Source organism: Staurois parvus, unplaced genomic scaffold, assembly GCF_062004578.1.
Source record: "Staurois parvus isolate SC_StPar_1 unplaced genomic scaffold, SC_StPar_1.0 ptg000750l, whole genome shotgun sequence".
Taxonomy (NCBI): Eukaryota; Metazoa; Chordata; class Amphibia; order Anura; family Ranidae; genus Staurois; species Staurois parvus.
The window spans coordinates 2,565,243-2,589,062 of NW_028318546.1; the positions used below are offsets into that span (position 1 = coordinate 2,565,243).

General features: G+C 38.9%; 1 protein-coding gene across 1 annotated transcript in view; it reads right to left on the bottom strand.

The window, feature by feature from the left end:
- Positions 1-5,117: 5,117 nt before the first annotated feature.
- Positions 5,118-23,820, bottom strand: part of LOC149445026 (IgGFc-binding protein-like) — a 136,621-nt gene continuing 117,918 nt past the window's right edge. Inside the window, exons 13-18 of the mRNA XM_089654295.1 lie at positions 20,552-21,153; positions 19,894-20,455; positions 18,855-19,054; positions 5,967-6,347; positions 5,588-5,874; positions 5,118-5,397 (exon numbers count right to left, since the gene is read on the bottom strand). Coding sequence (XP_089510421.1) covers positions 5,118-5,397; positions 5,588-5,874; positions 5,967-6,347; positions 18,855-19,054; positions 19,894-20,455; positions 20,552-21,153 — 2,312 coding nt within the window. The remainder of the gene's footprint in view (positions 5,398-5,587; positions 5,875-5,966; positions 6,348-18,854; positions 19,055-19,893; positions 20,456-20,551; positions 21,154-23,820) is intronic.

Sequence of the window (23,820 nt, forward strand, 5' to 3'; positions counted from 1 at the left end):
ATGTTATTCTTTTTTACTCTAACATACTTTTTTACTCTAACGGAATGTTCTATGAAAACAGAGTCTCTATATCAATACAAATAAATCAACCAACCGAGATACTGTGTGCTATATGAACTAGGCCCTAAATTCAACATATAAACAATATATGTACAGTATATAGCCATGGAGTTTTTTTAGGAACATACAGTATAGATATATAATAAAGAACACTGTATAGATAAAATGATAAAGTTTATTTATACATCAAGTAAAAACATATAGTTGAAAAAAACACCAGCATTGAAAAATATATATTTTGGGATTTACACAAACATCGAGGTCCACTACAATCCACAAGCACGTCATGTTCCTCATGTCCATGGCTACATACTGTACATATATTGTTTCTATATCCAAGACAGTCTTTCAAATATTCACCCAATGGTTTTTAGTTTTCAAAGCATGTCATTCGATAATAATTATTATGATGCCTAGACTGCAATAACATCTATTCAAATTTGTAATTTCTGCATTCCTTACACTCTAGCTAAAATATCATAAACAATCTTTTTTTTTCCATTAAAAAAACAATTTCTTCTTTCAATTCTTATAGGAAAAAGCAGACATATTAATAGATACATTTAGAATAAAAACAACACTTTTAAAAGAAGCATCATATTGATTATTGCAACTCACAATGTTGTAATCAACTTTGGGTGAAAGACAGCGCTGGACTGCTGCCGCTGAGGGTTGCGTAGCTGAAAGTTACTATGAGGAGGGTATAGAGGAAATTTCTTGCAATTGGTTATATCCCAATTGTAAGTAGTGGGTAGTAGACTCCATTAGGGTCTAGGGCTGCTACCGCTCTGATAGCGACATGGAGGCGTTACTGCAGGGACCACTTGGGTAACTGGAGAGAACGCCCAATGTCCAAAAAAAAACTCTCATTTGTTTAATTTTATAATTGTTTACTGAAGATAAAAGTAAACAAGTAGAGCCAATGTGTTTCTGAGGAATTGCCCTCCCTTTTTCAGGGCTAGTATATACTGTACATGGGCACTATTTTCTTACTTTTATCTTCGATAAACAACTATAAAATTCATCAAGTGACACTTTTTTGGATGCTCTTCTCCAGTCACCCATAATGTTGGAAGTAAAATTAGAGCTTCAACATAATTTATTTCAAACAAGGTTTTTGTAAATGAGCCCCAAGTAAAAAATATAGTCCATGTCACAAGTTAGCCTGAATTTTCTATATTCTTACCTCCTTGCTGCAGTGCTTTGCCTACCCCGATTCCTTTCACATGTGTGGTTTGTCTGTGCTCACCTATGGGCATTGCCTGCTATTCCATCGCTTCCTGGTCCACCTCCTAGTTTGCTTGTCTATATAAGACATGCTCAGTCTAGCCCACTTTTCCTGAGCAACTTCTTAGTTCTCCGAGCTCCCGTTTGTTGCTACTCCTGTATCCTGGGTCTGACTACCGAGCCCAGCTTCGTCCACCAACTGTGCTTGTTTTCCACTTGTCATCACCTTGGCTTGTCTACAGGATTTCCTGTTGTCTCCTGCTATAGTACTCATGTGAGCTGTCTCCGCATTCTCAGCTGGGTGTACCTGGGGGGCACAACCTGGCTTGCTGCAAGTCCATCCCCACTATCAGGGGCCCTGGTGAAGAAGCAGGCTGGGGCTTAGACTCCCCACTCTGGGGAACCCCAAATCAATGATCTACAAGGGCTCACTACCATTGAAACTGGACAATCCATCTTCCAGTCAGAATGAAATTGATCTTTAACATTACTTTTTGTTTCCTTAGACACAATTATCCCTAAAATGTCTGACTTGAACATATATTTTTTCTATATTTTAGATTAAAAACTTGGGGTGTGGGGCTGTCTCTCTAACTGTGCAATGGTTAAAGGCAAATGATCTGCATATGCTAGAACCTTAAATTTAGAATGACCTAATTACAAGGTTATGGACTTTGAAATATTTACATATTCTAAGCAAGCAGTAGATGAGTGTATAAAGTCCTCTCTGTAACTGTAGACATTGTGCAGTTTGCCTCTTCTACCAAAACAACTGCACTCATTTGCATTTTTTTTTTAAGATCAGAACAGTTTTGTGAGACACATGTATGCTCTTCATGTCTTTATGAAGATACATACTTTAAAACATAACAGATTGTAAAACATACCATGTATTTTATAAAATGATTTCCAGTGAATTGGTTTACCTGGTGGCAGTGGGCCTGGAGTAATAGATCTTGTGGTAGTTGTCGTAGAAGTAGTTGAGAATGTTTCTAAAAAAAAAGAGAAGGGGAATGTAAAGCTAAAGCCATTGTAGAATCAACCACAACTGCAGTGTAGCTTAGGTAAATATATTAGGAAAAAAAACCACCTGTATTACTCTGGTCTCATTACAACAACATTGCTGAAAATACAGGCATGTACTGTACATTGAACTTAAAGAAGCTTAAGTTATACAACAGCCCACCTTTTACCTTTCCATCTACAGTACCTGCTACTAATTTTAATTGTTGTTGCCATAGACATAGAGGCTGTCCTAAAAGGGTGCTTAATACAGTAAAAATCAGCACATTTTAACATACATTTGACCTACTATCGTAATTTTAATCTTCTTTTTATGGTAGAAGTATAGTAGGAACATTATGTTCTGCTGCTATAAGAGTAATTTTTTTGCTAACAAAACTAAAGCTAAACTACTAAGTTGAATACTTGTGCTATTCAGGTCAGTTAGAAGGAAACTATGGGGTTGATTTACAAAAGTCATGTAGGCTATTTACTTTTCAAGGGAATTTTCCTTTAGCTTAGTGGATGTGGTAAAAAATCACTTTGCAGAGTATACCTAATCACATGCAAGGAAAATAAAATAAACTGTACTTTTTCATTATACAGTACATATAATCAATTACACTAACTGTAATGACGCTTGACGATCTTATTTTTTTTTTTTGAGTGTACCTTTTGAGGGTTTTGTTAGCATTTTGATTGGATGACACCAGGAATCGCCCATGAGTGAGAAATAAATAACTATTTAAGCTTACTCTAGCACCTTTGAGAACTGACAGCTCTACTTCTAAGAGGAGGTATCAGCTTATCTACCAGAATGAGATCATGGGTACTTCCTTGAGGATACCAATTATATTAAGTGTAACTAGATTAAATAAAAGAAGAATGCTTTATGTTTTTTCAGAAGTCAGCGCAGGTCACATTTTAGACAAAGAAGCTAGTATTAACCACTTGAGCTCCGGAAGATGTACTCCTCTTCATGACCAGGCCATTTTTTGCTATACTGCGCTGAGTTACTTTAACTGACAATTGTGCACTCATACAAAGCTGTACATAAATTAAATGTATATAATCTTCGTCCCACAAACAGAGCTTTCTTTTGGTGGTATTTGATCACCTCTAGATTTTTTATTTTTTGTGCTATAAATGAAAGAAGACTGAAATTTAAAAAAAAACAAAACAATATTTTTTACTTTCTGCTATAAAAAAATATTATTTTTCTTCATAAATTTAGGCCAAAATGTATTCTGCTACATATTTTTGGTAAAAAAATAATACAAATAACACCAGTGTAAGGTATGAGAGTGCTACCTACACACTGGTATGAAGAGGACAGAGGACATGTGAAGCAGACAGGGGACACTGTACAGGGGGGGCAGAGGACACTACGGGGGGCCCAAAGGGGACAGAAAACACTACAGTGGGGGGGATGTAAAGAGGACAGAGGACACTGCGTTGGGGGGGACAGAGGACACTACAGTGGGGGGGGGTGGGGGTGTAAGGGGACAGTAGACACTACATTGGGGGACAGAGGACACTACAGTGGGGTGCATTGTGTGAAGGGGACAGAGGACACTACAGTGGTGGTTTGTGAAAGGGACAGAGGACACTGAATTAGGGGTAGATAACACTATGGGGGAGGGGTGTAAAGGTGACAGAGGACACTACATTCAGGGGGGGGGGACAGAGAACACTACAGTTGGAGAATGGTTGAAGGGCGCACAGGACACTGCTATAAGGGGAGGGGCAGAGGACCCTACTGTGGGGTGGAGGGGGGTGCAAAGGACAGTATAGTGGGGGGTGATGTGAAGGAGACAGGTAACTGCTATGGGGAGGCAAAAGACACTACAGTGTGGGAGGGGACAGAGGACACTACTGGGAGGAAGGGAAACTACTGTGGGGGGGTACAAAGAACACTACTATGGGAGATGATGTGAAGAAGAGAGGAGGACAATACTGTGAGTTGGGGGCACAGGACACTATGCTGTGTTTTTATCGGGGTCTTGGTAGTTTTTTTTTTTTTTTTAAAGATGCTCCCCCTTACCACAGGAATCTTTGATTTCCTCTATGTTGTCCAGGTAGATCTCAACGTCTGAAAGGTTTCCTACCCCTGCTTTATGGGCTACTTTATGGGACATATACAGCTTATATACAATATACACATTTGTATGTGCTATGAATATATTCTATCTGCAGCTCGGTGAATTTTTTTTTAGGACCATGGACAACTCATGTCTTTATGTGTCCCAGTTATCAGTAGTTTTAAATAAACTTCAACTCATTAATTACTTGAATGGAATCCTAGACTTATTAAACAGTTTTATTTTGTGCCTAGATAATGTTCATTACAATATGTATTATTTTTCCAAAATGAAAACCACATTTGCAGTTATCATTTTGTTTTTTCCTTCTCCTTTAAATTGTACCATCATGGTCAAAAACAAACTTTGCTTTGACCCAGCTAACCATTAGAAACACGAACACTTCGAAGACAATTTTTATTAAACAAAATATTACTGGTGTATGGCCACTAGAAATAATTTTATTACCCTATTTCCACAAACGTCACACATACAATCTCTTTCATTCTTGACATCCGGTATGGTACTTAAGACCTGATTTACAGGGTTGCCATGTTCTGCATATTACCTAAGCGATAAAAGCCTATTGGTACAGTCAGGTATCAGGTATCTTTTAAAATAGATGTGAAAATAATTTACACGGTACGATTGGACTAATGGTTGTCGTGGTTGATGTAATTCCTGTTATTTAAAAAAAAACTATTTGGTATTGAATATATTTGAAATTATTTAAAAAACAGGTTGTTTTCACTTACGGCAGATGGTGTTCTCTCTCCAGTTGGCAATGCTGATACCAATATTTTCACAAGCGGCAGCATAGGCCTCTAAAGCATTGCAGAACTGGTCTTCATTTCCTCCAGTTGCACACAAGTCATACACACAGTTCTCAAAATATATCTGAGGAAGAATGTGGGGGTGACAGTCCTTGAAAGGTCCATTGCTTGATAATATTAGATTACATTCATCTTCATATTTCATCTCTTCAGCGGGATCACATGGCGAAGGATCAACAATGTCATCCTCACATCTAAAGAGGCAAATAATTGCATGATTCAATGCTTCTTTTATGATTACATTCCATCAGGAATATCAGCAGGATTTGTTTTTTGTATCGAGGGATTAAAATCATGATGATACAATAAGACAATTTGAACAGTGCACTCGGAATGTATGCTTCTCCTTAATAAATAAAAGGTAACTTTTTTATTTGTACTTACATCCAATTGTCATCAGGAACACGCCAGCTGTTTCCAAAGTCATTGGATGTGGGAGCAAGTAAACCTTCAGGTGTCAGGAAATCATCTTGTTGGTTACCATTATAAGTGCCACAGAGTCCACACAGTTTTCCTTTGAAGTTCTCATTTACTTTAACAAAGAGTTCATGGTCACCACTAAACTTAACCTCAAGACCAAAGTCAGTCTGCACAACAACAAAGGATCCACTTAAACGTATTAGGATTCCAGGTGCTGGGTTCATAGGCAGTGATACAATGAGTCCATTAATCTAAAGATAGAGAAAAAAAACTAGATGCAGCAAATAATCACCAGAAACAAAAATAATAATGTGAGTGCATTTTTCTGATTTTTATAAATTACCTCGGTCACTTTATTGTTGCCCAGAATGATGTAAAGGTCATTGAAGCTGACACCAACTGAGTTTATAGCTGTCCAGGTTAAGCTTCCTCTATGCTCATTTTTTGTAGTGATTGAGAAGTACACATTTGTGTTTCCACAGGTCTCCACAGCTGTATAATTACAGGCTCCTTGGAAATGGTATAACTTGCCATCAAATGTTACATAGTGTGGATCACCATAGATATGGCAGATGGAGGTATCAGCAAGGAAACAAGCCTTGATTCCATTTTGTACTTTGCAAACTTCTTCAGGATTACAAGTCTGAGTTGTACAGCTCACATGATTGTTTCCTTGACATGTACAGCGACTGTCACAGTTTCCTTTCCAGAATATCTCTTTTTTCTGTAAAATTAAAATAAGAAAATGCATAATAGATTAATAAATTGTGCAGCAATGGATTAATGTGCTTTGCTTGTCTTCTAAATGTGTAACAGGAATGGCAAGAACCCCCTCCAGCATATATCACTGCATGGTGAGTATCACCAGATAGAAAGGAGATAAATCAGTGAAATTCCATTTGCTAGTAAGAACCCAAAAGCAATGTGTACTATGTCACTTCCAGTTTTAGCTGTCGCTTTCCTTTGCTGCTTGACCAAGGAAAAAGCTAATGGAGCACAAACTAATAAACCCATAATGTCTCATTAATCACTTTACAAACATGGTATAGCCGAATGATGGCTGTAGCATGGTTCTCCAGTTCTGGGAGGACATCATATGACATCCTTCCAGAACGCGCCCCCCCCCCCACACCCCCAGCAGTGCGCACCTGGCCCTGTCTGTGATCTCTGTGTCCAAAAGACACAGCTAATCATGTGACATAGTAAAAGGCCAATCACAGCAGTCTTTTACCACATGATCAGCTGTGCCCAGTGACACAGCTGATCACAAAGTAAATACAGTTGCCGGTTAATGGCAGAACTTTCCTCACACTGTCACAGCAAAGTACTGCCGATAACCTGAAACTCTCACAGGAGACATCTGCACTGATAATCAGGGCACTGATTATCACTGCTCTGATTATCAGTGCAACCCCAAAAGTGCTCAATAGTGATGCCCATCAGTGCTGCCCATCAGTGCCACCCATCAGTGCTGCCCAGCAGTTCCACCCATCAGTGCCCAGCAGTGCCGAAGGTCAGTGCTGTCAGTCTGTACCGCCAGTCAGTGCCCTTCAGTGCTGCCTATCAGTGCCCATCAGTGCTGCATATCAATGCAGCAGCATCAGTGCCTCCTCATCAATGTCCAGCAGTGTTGCCTCATCAGTGCAGTTTATCAGTGACGTCTCATCAGTGCCCATCAGTGTTGCCTCATCAGTGCCACTTCATCAATGCTGCCTCTAAGTGCTGTCTCATCAGTATCCATCAGTGCTACCTATTAGTGCTCATCAGTGCTGCCTATCAGTGTAGCCTCATCAACACACATCAGTGAAGGAGAAAAAATACCTGTTTGCAAAATTTTATACTAGAGACTAAGAAAACCTTTTTTTTTTCAAAATATTTGCTCTTTTTTCGTTTATAGTGCACAAAATTTAAAACCAAGTGGCGATTAAATACCACCAAAAGAAAGCTCTATTTGTGAAAAAAAATATGATAAAAATTTCATACGAGTACAGTGTTGCATGACAGCACAATTGTCATTCAAAGTGCAACAGATCTGAAAGTTGAAAATTGGCCTGGGCAGGAAGGAGGTGAAAGTGCCCAGTATGGAAGTAGTTAATAAAAACATTGGCTGTCAGCATATGAGAAATCAGTAGGAATGTCACAAACACAATTATAATGTTTTCATTTTCTAATGCGACCACATATAAAAATAAAATCACATGGTAACCGTTAGTAAATAAAATAACGTGGCTTTACTTACCTGACAGTATTGGCCATCATTAGGACATCCACATTCATTGACAGGAACACAAGTGTATCCACTGAGCGCAAAGCCATTATCACATTCACAAGCATCAGTACAAGGCTTATTGCAGTCACTTGGAGCACTCTGGTTCTGGCACATGGCTGGGCAAGCACTAAACCCAGGACCCTGCATCCACTATATCTGATCTCACACAGTACGCAGAACATGGAAATGCAATTATTTTAGTAAATGTAAAGTGCTAAATACCCTTTCTCATCAGCAGTTACTGTAGAGCAGTCTTGTGACTTCAGCTGAGCACTGGTTAACCTCCCTAGCAGTCTGATTATGTCAATATTTCTGTGCTCAAAGCGGTAAATTTTTTTGCATTGAAATATGTATTTTTTTTTATTGTAGGCCTGTAGTTTTTAGGAATAACTCACTGAAATCTGTCCGAACAAGAGTCTAGTAAACATCCCGGGTATGATAAAATTTGAAACACGAAATCATAAATTACAATATAATAAATAATCATAAAAAATAATAATATAATAATAATAAACGTAATTCAATAATATAATCAAACCAAAAACACTGACATTAGAAATATAGCGCCAAGTTTGCACATCGCTGAGCAAAGTCGCAAAATCGTTTTCAGTGTCTGATGACGAATTTCTCCATGAATCATTATCACTCAATTCTGCAAGTGGTTCTGATTTACTATCGCTGTTCTCTAGCTGGCCTATAACTGCTTTTGACATAAAGGGACGCTTTTTGGACACCATGGACTTTTCTAAGTTTCCAGGCAGAAAGAACAGTAAAAATGCAGGCAGGACACAGGACAAAGCACTAGGGACAAAATGTATGTGAAATGGTTTGATACATTAATGTTTTACTATGTGATTTTAGTGTATTTCATGAATGTCACTTTTTAAAATTTTTGAATTTCCCGCCGTTCTGTCCCCCGTATGTCCCGTACATCCCGACGCTCGCAGGGACCAGAACCCAGAATATGGATGCCGGCATTGGCCGGAGGAGATGGCCGGGACACTGCAGTGGGGACATCGCGGGAGCGCAGGACAAGGTAAGTGAAACAGGGATCCCAGAGTAATGCTGCAGGGTAATCCTAAGTGTAGCTCGGGGGTTACCGCTTTTGGCACTGATAATTAACCCCGAGCTACACTCGGAAATACCGCCAGGGAGGTTAAAGCTTGTAGGAGGAGTTTTCTTTCTGTTCTAGGAGGATGTAAAACCTCTGACTCTCTGTCTGGACATTGCTGATTGGCCCTGTGCTGATCACATGCACTCTCCCAAGAGAAAAAAAAAAAACACTCTAGCAATACACACTAAACTGAGCATGTGCAGAAGGGCTATGGGTCTTATCAGCATGAACATTTGAGCAAGAGGAGGATCAGAGAAGTCAGGATCAAACAGCCTTTTTACACAATGCAGAGGATTAACCCCTTAGGTTCCACAGTGAGTATAACAAACATGCGTTACTGCATATAGAGGCTGATTTTACTATTGTGGGTTTAGTAACAGTTTAAAAAGTACCTGTCTGAAGAGCTTAGTGAGTGGAAGTGCTCGGCAGCTCTGTGTGGGATCCTGTTTGCTATCCGATGTAGGAAGCCCACCAGAGCCCTCTGTATATAAGCCAGCATTAGAGAGCCTTGAGTAGTGTGATAAACGGCTTCCCCCACCATTGTCCCAGAGAGCACTGATGGCAACCAGGAGGGGGGGAGAAGCAGCAGCCGGCTCTCACAGCAAGGCACTATGCAGTCCCAGCAGAGACAGGGGAGAGATAAGCAAAGGAAAGCTGCTGCTAAACTGAGCAAATATGCTCACACACTTACTAAGGAGAAAACCTTGCCTCCCGTATCAGCTCCAGTGACCCCTTCAGTGCCCCAGAAGCCTGTAATAGAGGACTCAGTTCATCTCATCATCTATCTCTTATGGGATCCTCTGCCTCAGCCAACATATTTAGTACAGAGCAGCAGGTGATAACGAGCATGCTTGGTGCTGTTGAAGCGGATAATCCTGAGCCCACTTTAAAGCACATTTAACAGCAGTGCATACATTCGGGGCATCATTGGCTAAATTAATGGCTGAAGTAAGGGGTATGAGAGAGTGAATACTCTATATCCGCCAGGACTTACAAAAATTGAGTTAGGGCAACAGCACTTGAGGATAGAATAAGTACCCTGGAAGATGACTTAGCCCCTTTTAAACAAGACACCAGAATAATTAGTACTAAAACTTCAGTCAGCTGCCCATATAGAAAACTGTTTGCAGCAGAATAACCTGTGTATAGTATGTATAACGGAAAAGGCATTGGGAAATAAACTTACAGAGTTTATGGAGGCCTGGCTTGTGGCTATGTTTGGTAAAGAGAAGTTCTCTCAGTATTTTTCGGTAGAAGGCGCTCATAGAGTGCCATTTCATGCCCCACCACCAGGGGATCCTTCAAGACCATTTAGGCTAGGATCGCATACTGTATGTGCGGGTGGTGCAGCTGCACGGATTTTTGTGCGGATCCGCAGAGGCACCACCCGCACATACAGTATGCGATCCTAGCCTAAATGGTCTTGAAGGATCCCCTGGTGGTGGGGCATGAAATGGCACTCTATGAGCGCCTTCTACCGAAAAATACTGAGAGAACTTCTCTCAGAAGAATGCGGACCAGCGGGCGAGTGCCATTAATTCTAATGGCATGCAGCCCGCACTGGAAATCGCAACCGTACTGGGAACCAAGGTTCCCGTGCTGGCTGCATTTTCAGAAGACGTGCAGGGACTTCCCTGCGTGTCCCGGGGCATGGGAATCCATTCAAATGAATGGGCTCTCATGTCTGCACAAAACGCAGACCGCAGGAATGCAGATATGTGAACCAGGGGTCATACTTAAACTTCTGCATTTTAAGGACAAAGATACTACCCTGCAAATGGCTACTAAAACCTGGATTAGAAATGCAGGCTACAAAAGTATCAATTTTTCCTGAATTTTTAGTGGAAGTACAACGTAGGCAGGCTAAGTATGTGGAGGTAAAACGCCAACTGAGAGAAGTGAATGTGTCCTATGCAATGTTATACCCAGCAAAATTGCGTGTTGTGGTTGATGGAAACACACATTATTTTGAATCTCCAGCTGCAGCAACAGACTAGTTAGATCGCACTGAACAGCGGCTTAGGCATATTTCCGGATGATGAAGGGTTTAATTAATGTTTTTTTCCAATTTTGATCGAAGGCTTCTAAACATTATTAGCATGGATATGCCAGAGGACTGATTGGAACTGTTTAGGTTAGCCTTTATGGCTACAAAATATAGCACATTGGCGCTAGTCGCCTTTGAATTGTCTCCCTTTCACCTGTTGGGTTATGTGTGGAGTAGAGTGTTTTGTCAGTTTTAAATTGTGTTTTTTTATGTTTAGAGTGTATTGATAGTCTTCGAAAAAAAAAATTTCCCCAAAGTAATTGTTTTTGCATAAGAATTCACTGCTAATGTAGATGGAGAGGTATAGAGATTATAAGGAGGCCCTAATATTTATCTGGCTTGATGTTTAGGTCAACCTGGCGATCCACACAAGCACCCAATATTATTAGTTACACACTCTTTAATGAATATTTTATATATTGTTCTTTTTGAGTTCTCATAGGAATACTATATTATCTTGGAATGTTAGAGGCCTGCATGATGCCACTAAACATAAAGCTATGTTTAATACGCTAAGCTATTATAACCCTTCTGTTATTTGTTTGCAAGTACCCTATGCAAAATCACTCCGTGTACACTAATGATTCCAGGGGAGTGAGTATACTAGTTTCAGCAGGGATTGAGCTTTCTGTTTTGCAAGTGTTGAGTGATATGTTTTCTTATTATGCAATTGCGATTCACATATACTTTATATATACTGGCAAATGTTTATATACCCCACCCATTTAATGTAGACATGCTTAAGTGCCTGTTCCAATTTACCACAAGTCATCCATTAGTTCCACTCATAGTTGGAAATTTTAATAATAATTTGGATGCCACGTTAGATTTATTTAAGCATTTTCAACCTATGGGCCCAAGGAAGTAAACCCTATTTGCCCATCATATTCTTGATCAAGGCTTATAGATCTTTGGAGGTGTTTCCAGCCCTCGGAGGCTTAATATTCTTGTTTTTCGCATACACATTTATCATTATCACAGATTGATTTTGCATTTTTAAATGAGTTAGTACTTTCTTTTTCACCTCAAGTTAAATATCTATCTAGGGGGTTATCAGATCATTCACCAGTTTTATTGTCAATTAATTTGGGTTCACTAAGATATCAGGGGTTCTGGAAATTAAATCCATTTTGGATATCCCTTTTTAAACATAGAGAATATGTCACTACAGTTGAAACATTTTTTAACTGAGAACAGACACTCAGCCTCCACATTGACTGTATGGGATACATTGAAGGCTTATCTTTTCAGGTTGCATTGAAAATGCCTCAGCTGTGAAGTAAACCATTGCAGCCAGGGGTTTGGGTGTGCAGCCAGGCATAGTGGTAAATCCACAGCTAAGCTGCTGATGTGAAAGAGCCCTTAGGCTACATTCACACTTTGCATTTTCTCATGTGTGTGAAAAAGCACAGGGAACACACATTTTGCAGCACATTTCAGAAATGCACTGTGGCTGCATTGTGAACATAGTGACTGCGGTGCCATTAATTGTTAATGGAACCCCAAATGTAGTTAGCAGACTCAAGTTTTGTGATGTGGCAAACCTGTAAAGCTGCATGCCTGAAAAGGTTCTAGAGCCACTATGATCTGTCTGTCACACATGTGCATAAAAAAAGTAGCAGGAGCGCGTGTTCCTGCTACGCAAAGTGTGAATGGGGTCTTAGGAGAGATACATAGAAATGTCTGGGCAGAGATATCTGTTAGCTGGAGGGAGAGGTGTATTCACTGACCCTTAGATCCAGCACTGCAGTGGTAACTATAGTCTACCTGCAGTTTTAGGCTGACTCCTGGCACATTCCTCCTCCCTGTGAATCCTGAACTTTCTACAGCTTTACTCCAGCACCAGAACCCTCCCCGCCCTGCATTCACCACATCCAGCAGATGCATTACGCCATTCAAGATAACTGAAAATTAGAGTGTCACATAATGCCCAAAATATAGCACTCATTCCAAGAAAGGAAAGGGTTTTGGATCTCAGCTGGTGCTAGATAAACGTATGAAGAAATGAAATCTCCAGATGATAATTAAGAATGCTGAGGACACAGTTAATAAACCATAAGGAATCACTGAACCATGCAATAAACTAACAGAGTGGGTAGCCCATAAACTATATGTAAAATCTACTAGCACTAGAGATCCAAATCAGGAGAGGGACTCCATGTGAGTCTATACTATGGGAAGGGGGGATACAGTGAATGACCATTGTGCAGTGTACCAAGTGAAAAGGGCTTTATTAAAAACTACAATGGTTCTACTCACAAACAAGAGTTATAGCAGAGTAGTGCAGCAAGGCACATGAGGATGTGCAAGGGGCTCTAGACCCACTCTCCAGTCAGGGGAGAATATCATTGGACAGCATCTGGACCACTGTCATGCACTTGGCTACTGTACGTAGGTGGATGCTGTATACAGCAACTGAGATTCTTTGCTCCGATTAGACTGGCACTCAAGATGACATCGGAGGGCAAGTTTCAGGACCCAGCAGAGACTTTGCAGCTGTCCCCAATGCTCCAGAAAGTTTGCAAGTATGTAGAACTGATACCCCTGCAGAGCAGCCGGAGGTAGAAAGCAGGTGGATCCACAGGAGTCACAAGAAAGTACAGCTGGATCTCCTGCTCGGCAGGTGCCGGGCCCCCCTTTAGAATGGACGAGGCTCAGGCCCGGTACAAGAGGGCCGGCTGTACTGCCTAAGCAGCCCTGATTACAACCTTTTTCAGCTGGCATTCTAACAACCAATGGAGGAAATTGGGCCCCTGCACAGCATCCTTGTTTGCATCTCCCTGCCTCTCTCCATCAGTACTGGGTCACATTAGCTGAGTGAGGGAGAGCAACTGAGGGAGAAGAGAAACATTGGAACATTAGTCAGTACCAGTGTGCAAAGGTGTGTTTGCTTTGGGCATCACCTTTAATGTTTGGTGTCCTACATGCCTGGATGTTGCTGCATTATGTAAAACTATTAGTTTAGTCTTTTACACTTTAGAATGGGGTACTTCAAGATTGTGCAGAATTTTCAAGGGTGCCCTTACTGAAAAAATTGGATTGCCTCTCACCACCCTGTTCTGATAAAAAAGTAGTTTATGCAGTACTTTTTTTCAGCGCAATGTGCCTGCACACCACCGCAGCATTTTGTACAAAAAAAGAGAAGAGTTAAATTGTGTTTGTATGCACTAAAATTCATGATAGTGTATTTTTTCCTGAAAATATAGAATTAATAAACAGTCACGCAAACATTGTGCAACATAAAAAAAAAATCGCAATTACCATCTTTTTCTTCTACTGGGCCTCGGCATTAAGAAAGTATGACAGAACGCGTGTCACCCCAATTGGACGACTCTGTCAGAGAACTTCTTCCTAGCCACTGAGACACAGAACCAAGGTATTATAGCCAGACATTGCACCCAAGACTAGACAAGACTGGCTTGGATGTCAAAACTGGAAATACTTTATTGAACAGAAATACCGTTTTTATACACTCCAGAAATAGAGGCAATGCCGGCAAATATTATACAATATGATAAACATCCCACACGGATTAGAAAATGAGGTGAAGCTGACATCAGTCTAATGATATCATTTAGGCACCTCCAGAAGGATTTGGCAACAGACAAAGAATAGGCGACTCATTTAACAATAGGAATGCACAACTATTAGGCACACAATGGGATAAGATAGTAAACACATAATATCTTAACCACTTTAACTTCACCCTATAGCAGGATTGCTGCTACAGGGCGGACTCTCTGCGCAAAATCACATATATATACAGTATATATATATATGTGTGTGTGTGTGATTCGTGATCCCGCCGTTATTGCGCGCCAACTGACCCAGCACTGAAGTGATTCGGTGCCCGACTGATCATCAGATTCAAGCCAGTGAATCTGCTGGTTAATCCCTGCCCTATCACAGATCTTCCTGTACCTCTGTTTAAATTTACACAGGTACAGGAAATTATGCAATCTTCTCTCCCTGGGCACATTCCGTTCCAGAGATAGAAGAAAGCAGATCCACCTTGGTGAATAAAAGCACTACACAATTACAGTAAAAGCACCGATAGGTCACATTTAACCCCCTGATTGCCACCAGTTAACCCTTTCACTGCCCTGTCACCAGTGTCATTAGCACAGTTTACAAATTATTTTACTGATCACTGTATTAGTGTCACCAGCGACTTCAGATAGCGTTAGCGTCAGTTAGCATCCCTCCCAGATAGCATCAGATTGCCTGCCACTACATCAAGTCATCACCCTTTGATTGCCAGAAACACGCTCACATACACACTAAACCTCCATTGCTAGTATAGTGTCTGAACAGATCAATATCTTTGATCAGATCAAAACTATACCAGTGTTCACAAAAGTATAGTGTCCCCAAAAATGCAGCGTTAGCAGGATCAGCCCTGCCAGCTGCCAGTATCTGCGTTTAGCCCCTACACTTACCCCCCCCCCTTCTCCCCCAGCAAGTGCAGTATCAGTAGATCATTGTCACTTTATACATTGCACACAAAACCGCAGTGTTCGCAGAATCAGGCCTGATCTCTGTTTTCACTTGCAGGAAAATTGTTTTGTAGCGGCTCAAGCAGTACCTGACAGCCAGGTGCTCTTTTTCCTGTGAGTCGCACTAGGTATCTATAAATTGAGTGGCCAAAATGTCCAACGAAAGGTACTTTAGTGAAGAGGCCTACAGGATTCTGACCATGTCAGATGAGAGCGAAGGGGACACCTCACTGACAGAATCTGCTTCAAAATACAAACCTGTAGACAGCAGCGGCATCTTGACAGATAGCTCAGATGATGGAGTAGAGGTCCCTGCTAAGGTCAGGCGTACCCTACCCTGTTCCCAGGTTGCTTATGTGATACAAGTGCATGATAATTCTCATATGCAGCAGAGTGTCAGTACTAGTACCACTCTACCTTTTGGTGAACTGGCGAGCACCAGCGGCCTAGTACATCCTGGTCTTTTACATAACAGCACTGCAGCATCACTTGGTGGCATGGCAAATCCCATAAATGCAGTACAAGCTGGTGCGTTGGCGAGCACAAGTAGTGTCCCACAGCCACCAAGAACTCATACACAGGCTCGTAGAGCCCATAGTATCCTGCTGCATGTGCTTGCAAATCCTGATTGGCAGCCCCCAAATTCTGCAGCTACTGTACTTCCCCCATTCACTCTCCAACTTGGAATTCAGGTGGAAACAGCAAATTTAAATATTCCCCCTGATTTTTGGAGCTGTTTTTCACAGAAGATCTGTATGGATTGATTGTGGACCAAAGCAATTTATATGCACAGCAATTTATTGCCACCAACCCAAATCCAAACCTTGCCTGACCGTTTGAATGGGAACCTATTGTGGTATCCGAATTCAAAGTTTTAATGGGTCCAACCATCAACATGGCCATTACTAAAAAAAATAATTGCGGTTGTATTGGTCCACAGACCAGATTCTTCATATGCCCGTGTTCTCTGCTGCCATGGCCAGGCACAGATATGAGAATATAATGCGATTTATGCATTTCAACAACAATACACTGTCATCCTCGGGGTGACCCTGAGTTTGACCGGCTCCACAAAATTTGGCCCCTCATAAATCACCGTAACCACAAATTTGCAGATGTCTATACTCCCCAGCAAAACATCTGTATTGATGAGTCCCTCATTTGTTTTTCTGGCCGCCTTGCATTCAAACAATTTCTCCCCTGCAAGCGTGCCAGATATGGGGTCAAGATGTATAAGACCTGTGAGAGGGCTACAGGCTATACATGTAATTTTCAGATTTACGAGGGAAAAGATAGTCACGTGGAGCCCCCCGGATGCCCAAACTACATGGGGAGCAGTGGCAAGAAAGTTTGGGACTTGGTGCCATCGTTTTTCCATATGGGGTACAACTAATACGCAGACAATTTTTATTCCAGCGTGCCACTATTTAGACATTTATACAATCTTGGAATTGGTGCTTGTGGCACCGTGCGACCTAATCGCCGGGGCTTCCCACAATGGCTTGTAAATACCCATCTTAGAAAGGGGGAAAAAGCCTGCTTGAAAAAATTATGAATTGCTCACAGTGAAGTGGAAGGACAAATGGGATGTTTTTGTTCTGTCTTCCATTCACGCAGACATGACCATCCAAATTTACACAGCAGCTGGTGTTATTGAAAAGCCCCTCTGTGTCCATGACTATAACCTTAACATGAGAGGGGTGGACTTCAATGACTAGATGATGAAGCCATACTTAGTTTCCTGAAAAAGCCAGATTCTGATACAAAAAAGTGTCTGTTTATTTATTTAAATTGGCTCTATAAAACGCTTTTGTGCTTTACAAAGCAACTGGACGTAGTGGATCCTTCCTAAAATTCCAGGAAGAGATCATCACGGACCTTTTGTATCCAGAAGGTGCTGTGGCCCAAGCCCCCAACCCAGATGCAGTTAGCTGGCTGCATGAGAGGCATTTTCCCAATGCCATTCCTGGTACTCCAACCCAAAAGTAACCCCAAAAAAGATGTTGTGTCTTTAGCTGACACGGAATTAGGCATGACACCTGCTTTTTTTGTCCCTTCTGTCCTGGCTAATCTGGTCTCTGCCTAAAAGAATGCTTCCATCGCTACCATACACTAGTGGACTATTAGTATAGGGTACAGCATGGCACAGTCTAGGGTACACATTTACACAGGGTCTTGAAAGATGTTAGGTAGTCAGGAAACTGACTGAAATGTTGAGAGACCCTAGCATCTGGAAATTAAAAAAAGTAAAAAAAAAAAGAATAAATAAAAAGTAAAAAAAATAAAAAAAACAAAAATAGTTTTATTGTTGTTGAGTTACTATTTTACTGTTGTGGTTTTACTGTTACTATTTTATTGTTAACCATTTCTGTTTTCTTTGCAGGAATGCCATTCAGCTGCAGCACGGATCTGTTTATTCTGACAGCAACAGGGGGGCCTTGCTCTCTTAATATGCGTATGTGTGTGCAGCGTTGTTGGATGAGATTTTTCATCTGCAGAAAAAAAAGCAGATATATGCCCAAGAATGAGGGCCTGGGGTGGCCAGTGGGTGTATGACCCTTATGCTTTGGCATATATATTTTATAATATTTTTTGGCACATATTTCAATTAAAAAGTTGGTTTATTGAGTTACTGTTTTATTGTTAACTGTTGCTGTTTTATTTGCAGAAATGCCATTGAACTGCAGCACCGATCTGTTTATTCTTACAGCAATATGGTATTGCTCTCAGAATATACGTCAGTGCTTGCAGCGCTGTTGGATGAGATTTTTCATCCGCTGTTAAAAAAAGAGCATATATGCCTAAGCATTGGGTCTAGGGTGGACAGTGGGTGCATGGCCCTTATGCTTCGGCATATATTTTTGAAAACATTTTTGGCAGAGATTTCTTCATCCACATCGATTATGCTGAATGACAAAAAAAGAACATTTAATACGTGCCCACCATTATAAGTGGGTGGATGCAGGGCTGTATATTCTAATGGTGGACATACCACACACTTTTTCCTGCAAAGATTTCTTCTCTTTTTTTCTTTCAGCCCACAGGCTGCATAAAAATAACATAGCATATATACCCAACAAGGACCCGCAACGTACTGGTCCATCACTGGACTTTCAGTGGTTATACCAGGATGATGCCTGCAGCTGCACCTTTTAGAGGTAAGAGGATGCTATTTTCTACTTGCAGGGTTTCCATGCTTATTGTTTCTGTTTTAATGTATTCTTCTAATTTACTGTTTTCCAATATACTATTTCTAAAAACCCAATAACATTATTCAAAGGATAATTAAACATGGCAAAACTCACCTGATAGTATTTACCATTGTAAAAACATCCACATTCACTGACAGGAACACAAACGTGTCCACTGAGCACAAAGCCATTATCACATTCACAAGCATCAGTACAAGGCTTATTGCAGTCACTCGGAGCACTCTGGTCCAAGCATGTGGCTGGACAAGCACTGGTACAAGGATTGTAGTGACTGTTGGCAGGACATGGGATGGCTAAACAACAAGCACAGATAACAGTTAATAAACATGGTAAAGGAAACAGTATATCTAATCAAAGGGCATGACTATAGCCATAGAAGGCCAGATGTAAATGCAAGCAATAAAAATTGGCAAATAATTTGGTAAGGTGCACTGGCATGGCATTCAGAATGAAAAGCACCACATCTATATCATATTTGCTAAAAGCATTTGAAATAACACATAAACCTATAAATTATTTTTCTTTACAAACAATATTTTATTTTGCTTTGCCTACTACCATTGAACCTGTTTTCAATAGTGTATATCTAACCAAAATATTTTTTTTATAGTTTTGGATAAAGTGAGGAAATGTACTATCACTTTCTGTCCTGCTGACAACAATTTCACCAGTTAGTGTGAAACATTGGCAGCAGGGACAAAATCAGAAAAAAAAATCTGGAGACCTGCCAGCTTTCCCTCACCTTACTAAAAAAAATCAATTTAATGTATTTTTTGTTCATTTTGGAGAGTTCACCCACTTTCTGTCTTGTAAACTATTGTCAGTGAAGCTAAAACTCTCTAATGATAGCAGTAAAAATCTCACAGATGTTTCTAACCCTATACTCTATCCAAAACCATGAAAAAAATGTTGATGGACAAACACTTTATGTAAATACTGACCTTCAATAAATGAAAATATAAAATGGTTGATGATGTACATGAACTGCCAAAGTATACATTATAAATGCTTAGCATTAAACATCCATGCTGCTCTCCTATAGGATTAACATATGAGATTACATCTGTATGTTTATACAAGAAACAAAGAATTCTTTACCCAATAAAGTACTTACAACAATAACATTACTTACGACAGAATGTGGAGTTTCTCCAAGCAAGGGTGACTCCTGCTCTTTGACAGGTATCAGCATAAGCTTCCAATGCTTTACATAAACTGCCAGCACCAAGTGCACATAGATCAAATATACAACTGTCAAAGAAGTGCTGTGGGCTGATTACTGGGTGACAAGCCTTGAAAGGACCATCTTTGCTGGTTAACAAACCACAGAACTGATTGTTTGAATAGAGTTCCTCTGTCTCTGGTGGACATGGTGGTGGAGGTGTAGGAACAATTGTATTACATAATGGATCCTCATATTCCACCATCCAGCTGTCTCCCAGCTGATTTGAGTTCTGAGCCAGCTGTTTATTGGGCATCATAAAGTCATCATGTTGGATGCCATTAAAGTTGCCACACATTCCGCAGGTTTGATTAAAATATGTAGTTGCGATCTTCACATCCACTGTATGGTCAGTGTCATAAGAGACTATGAGATGGAATTCAGTCTCCAGAATAACATATCGACCACTTTGCTTCACTGTCAGAGACTCATTGGCCAAAATAACTGGAAGATTTGTCCAGATACCATCCACCTGATAACCAATGACACACCTGCATGTTAGATTTAACCGTGAAAATGCCATTTTAACATCATGAAAGAGATTTCATAAATGTTCAAAGAAACTTACCAAAACTCGACTAGGCTCATTTTTAACAATGGTTATTTTGTGATCATAGACATCCACCATAACTTTCTGAATATATGATACAGTTGGATTCCCATAACGATGTTCATTCTTTGCCTCAATATTAAAATATGGCAGAGACGTGGCATTGGTACAAAGCTTGGAGAGAGTATATGTGCATATTCCCATGAAGTGATGAACTTCTTTATCAAAGGTGTGGTAATGAGGATCCCCCCAAGTTACACAGTTACCAAATGTGAGATCAAAGCAGTCAAGAACCCCATTTGTTACACCACAGTATTTGCCAGGTGCACATGAAGCAGAATTGCACACTAAACTACCACCAGCAGAGGGACATCTGCATTTAGTGGAACAGGTATCATCAGTCCAGAACTCCGAGCCTACAGGGTAATGTTTACTGTCTTCCCAACATCCACACTGACTACTTGGTACACACTTCTTGTCATAGAGAACATATCCCGAGTCACATACACAGCCTTCTGTGCAGGGAAGATTGCAGTTGGATGGTGATCCTGGATTGACACATGTAGCTGGGCAAGCTGTTCCACATTGCTCATAATGACTATTTAAAGGGCAATTCAGTGCTGTAAAACATAAACTATTTGTAAAACCAATACTAAACTGTCAGCAGAGTAATACATATGTGATCAGTACTACAGGGACAGATATGAAAGCTAAAAACCATATGTAAAAATATGTTACATTAATAACAGCAGTAGAGGAACATTTTGTCATCAATTTCAGTAACAATTTGCAATCCAATAATGTAATCTTAAATTGCCACTAGGTATGTGCAGAACAAAAAAAGTGTTTAATTTTGTTTTGATTCATTATTTACATAATTTTGTTTAGTTAAAATTCTTTAATTCATTTTTGAAATATGTTTCATTTTCTAATTTCGATTCTATTCGAATTTTAATCAATTTGAATTAAATTCAATTCAAATTCAATTCGTTCAAATTTGAATTGGCATTCTAATTCCAATTCATTCTATTTGAAATTCTAATTTTGGAAGATAGTTATATTCTATTTTATTCTATTCTATTGTTTTTTTTCTATTCTAATCTCTTATTTTCTATTCTGTTCTTTTCTATTCTATTATTTTCTAATCTATTCAAATTCAAATTTATTTTATTCAAAATTCGAATTTCGTAAGACAGTTATATTCTTTCTCTGTTATTCTATTCTACTGTTTTTTATGTTCTTTTATTTTCTATTCTATTCTCTTATTTTCTTTTCTTTTCAATTCTATTCTTCTCTGTTCTATTCTTTTCTAAATATTAAATTCAAATTTATTCTATTCGAAATTTGAATTTCAAAAGACGATTGTATTATCTTGTTTTTTCTCTTCTATTCAAAATCAAATGTATTCAAAATTCGAATTTCAAAAAACGGTTATATTATATTGTTTTTTCTATTCTATTCAGAATCAAATGTATTCGAAATTTGAATTTCAATAGACAGTTATATTCTATTGTTTTTTCTATATTATTCAAATTTATTCTATTCAAAATTCTAATTTCGAAGACAGTTATATTGTATTTTATTCTACTCTACTGTTTTTTCTAATCTCTTATTTTCTATTCTATTCTCTTATTTTTTTATTCTTATATATTCTATTCTTTTCTAATTTATTCTAATTCAAACATATTCTACTCAAAATTCAAATTTCGAAAGATGGTTAAATACTATTGTTTTTTCTATTCAGTTCAGATTCGAATTTCAGAAGACAGTTATATTCTTTCAATTGTATTATATTCTATTTTTTTCTATTCTATTCTATTTTTTATTCTATTATTTTCTATTTTAATTCATTATATTCAAAATTTGAATTTCGGAAGACAGTTATATTCTCTTTTTATTCTATTCTATTGTTTTTTTCTATTCTATTCTATTCATCTCTATTCTATTCATCTCTATTCTGTTATATTTTTTCTGTTCTATTCTTTTCTATTAAATTAGAATTCAAATTTATTCTATTAGAAATTTGTATTTCAGAAGGCAGTTATTTTCTGTTTTATTCTATTGTTTTTTCTGTTCTATTCATTTATATTCTATTCTTTTCTATTCTTTTTATTCTATTCTATTCTTGTCTACTCTATTATTTTCCTGTATACTCTATTCTTTTCTATTCTAATCTATTCTATTCTTGTATGTTCTCTTATTTTCTTTTCTATTCTAATCTATTCTATTCAAATTCGAATTTACTCAGTTCAAAATCTGAATTTTGGAAGACAGTTATATTCTATTTGATTCTATTTTATTGTTTTTTCTGTTTTATTCTTTTTCTATTCTATTCTTTTATATTGTATTCTATTCTATTATGCTCTATTCTTTTATTGTCTATTCTATTATTTTCTATTCAAATCTATTATATGGTGTTATTTTATGTTCTATTCTTTTGGCATTTGAATTCAATTCGAATTCAATTTTGAATTTGATTCAAATTTCATCCAAATTTAATTTCAGTATTTTGGATTTATTACTAATGTACTTTGGAAATTCAAAGACATCTGAATGACCAAATAGCGAAAAATTAGTCTGAATTTGAATTCAGAATGAAACGAACCATACATGTCTAACTGCCACCAATATCTATCAGCTACACAATGCAATTCAGGATCTAGATTAGTAAGATCTTTGCAACAGTTTACTGTGTATTTGTGACCCCTTCACCTGAAATCCTGGGTGACAAACTGCAACAGATTTTCAAAGTTATGAAATGGATTTATCACTGATTTTAATCTATAAGATGCTTAGTTACGAAGTGGTCAGGGCCAGGTTTCATTCTGTGGAAGTGCAACTTTAGAGCTGCAAATGGAAGAATGTATGAATCATGCTGTAATCTCATAGTAAATCTGTCACAAACCTGTCTTACTGCTCCATTATAGCATGTGAGGCAGAACTAACAAATGTTCCCTTGGTATTTTCCAACTCCACTACAATATTATAGCAACTCCAGGATACCAGAACCCAAACACATCTACAGTGGTGAGCTACAAAAGCACAATTAAAAGTGGACGTACACAGATTGCTTTCACAGTAACCATAGGCCTGCAGCTAAAAGAAGCCTGAATTTGTTAGAAGGTACAGTCAGGTCCATAAGTATTGGGACATCGACACAATTCTAACATTTTTGGCTCTATACACCACCACAATGGATTTGAAATGAAACGAACAAGATGTGCTTTAACTGCAGACTGTCAGCTTTAATTTGAGGGTATTTACATCCAAATCAGGTGAACGGTGTA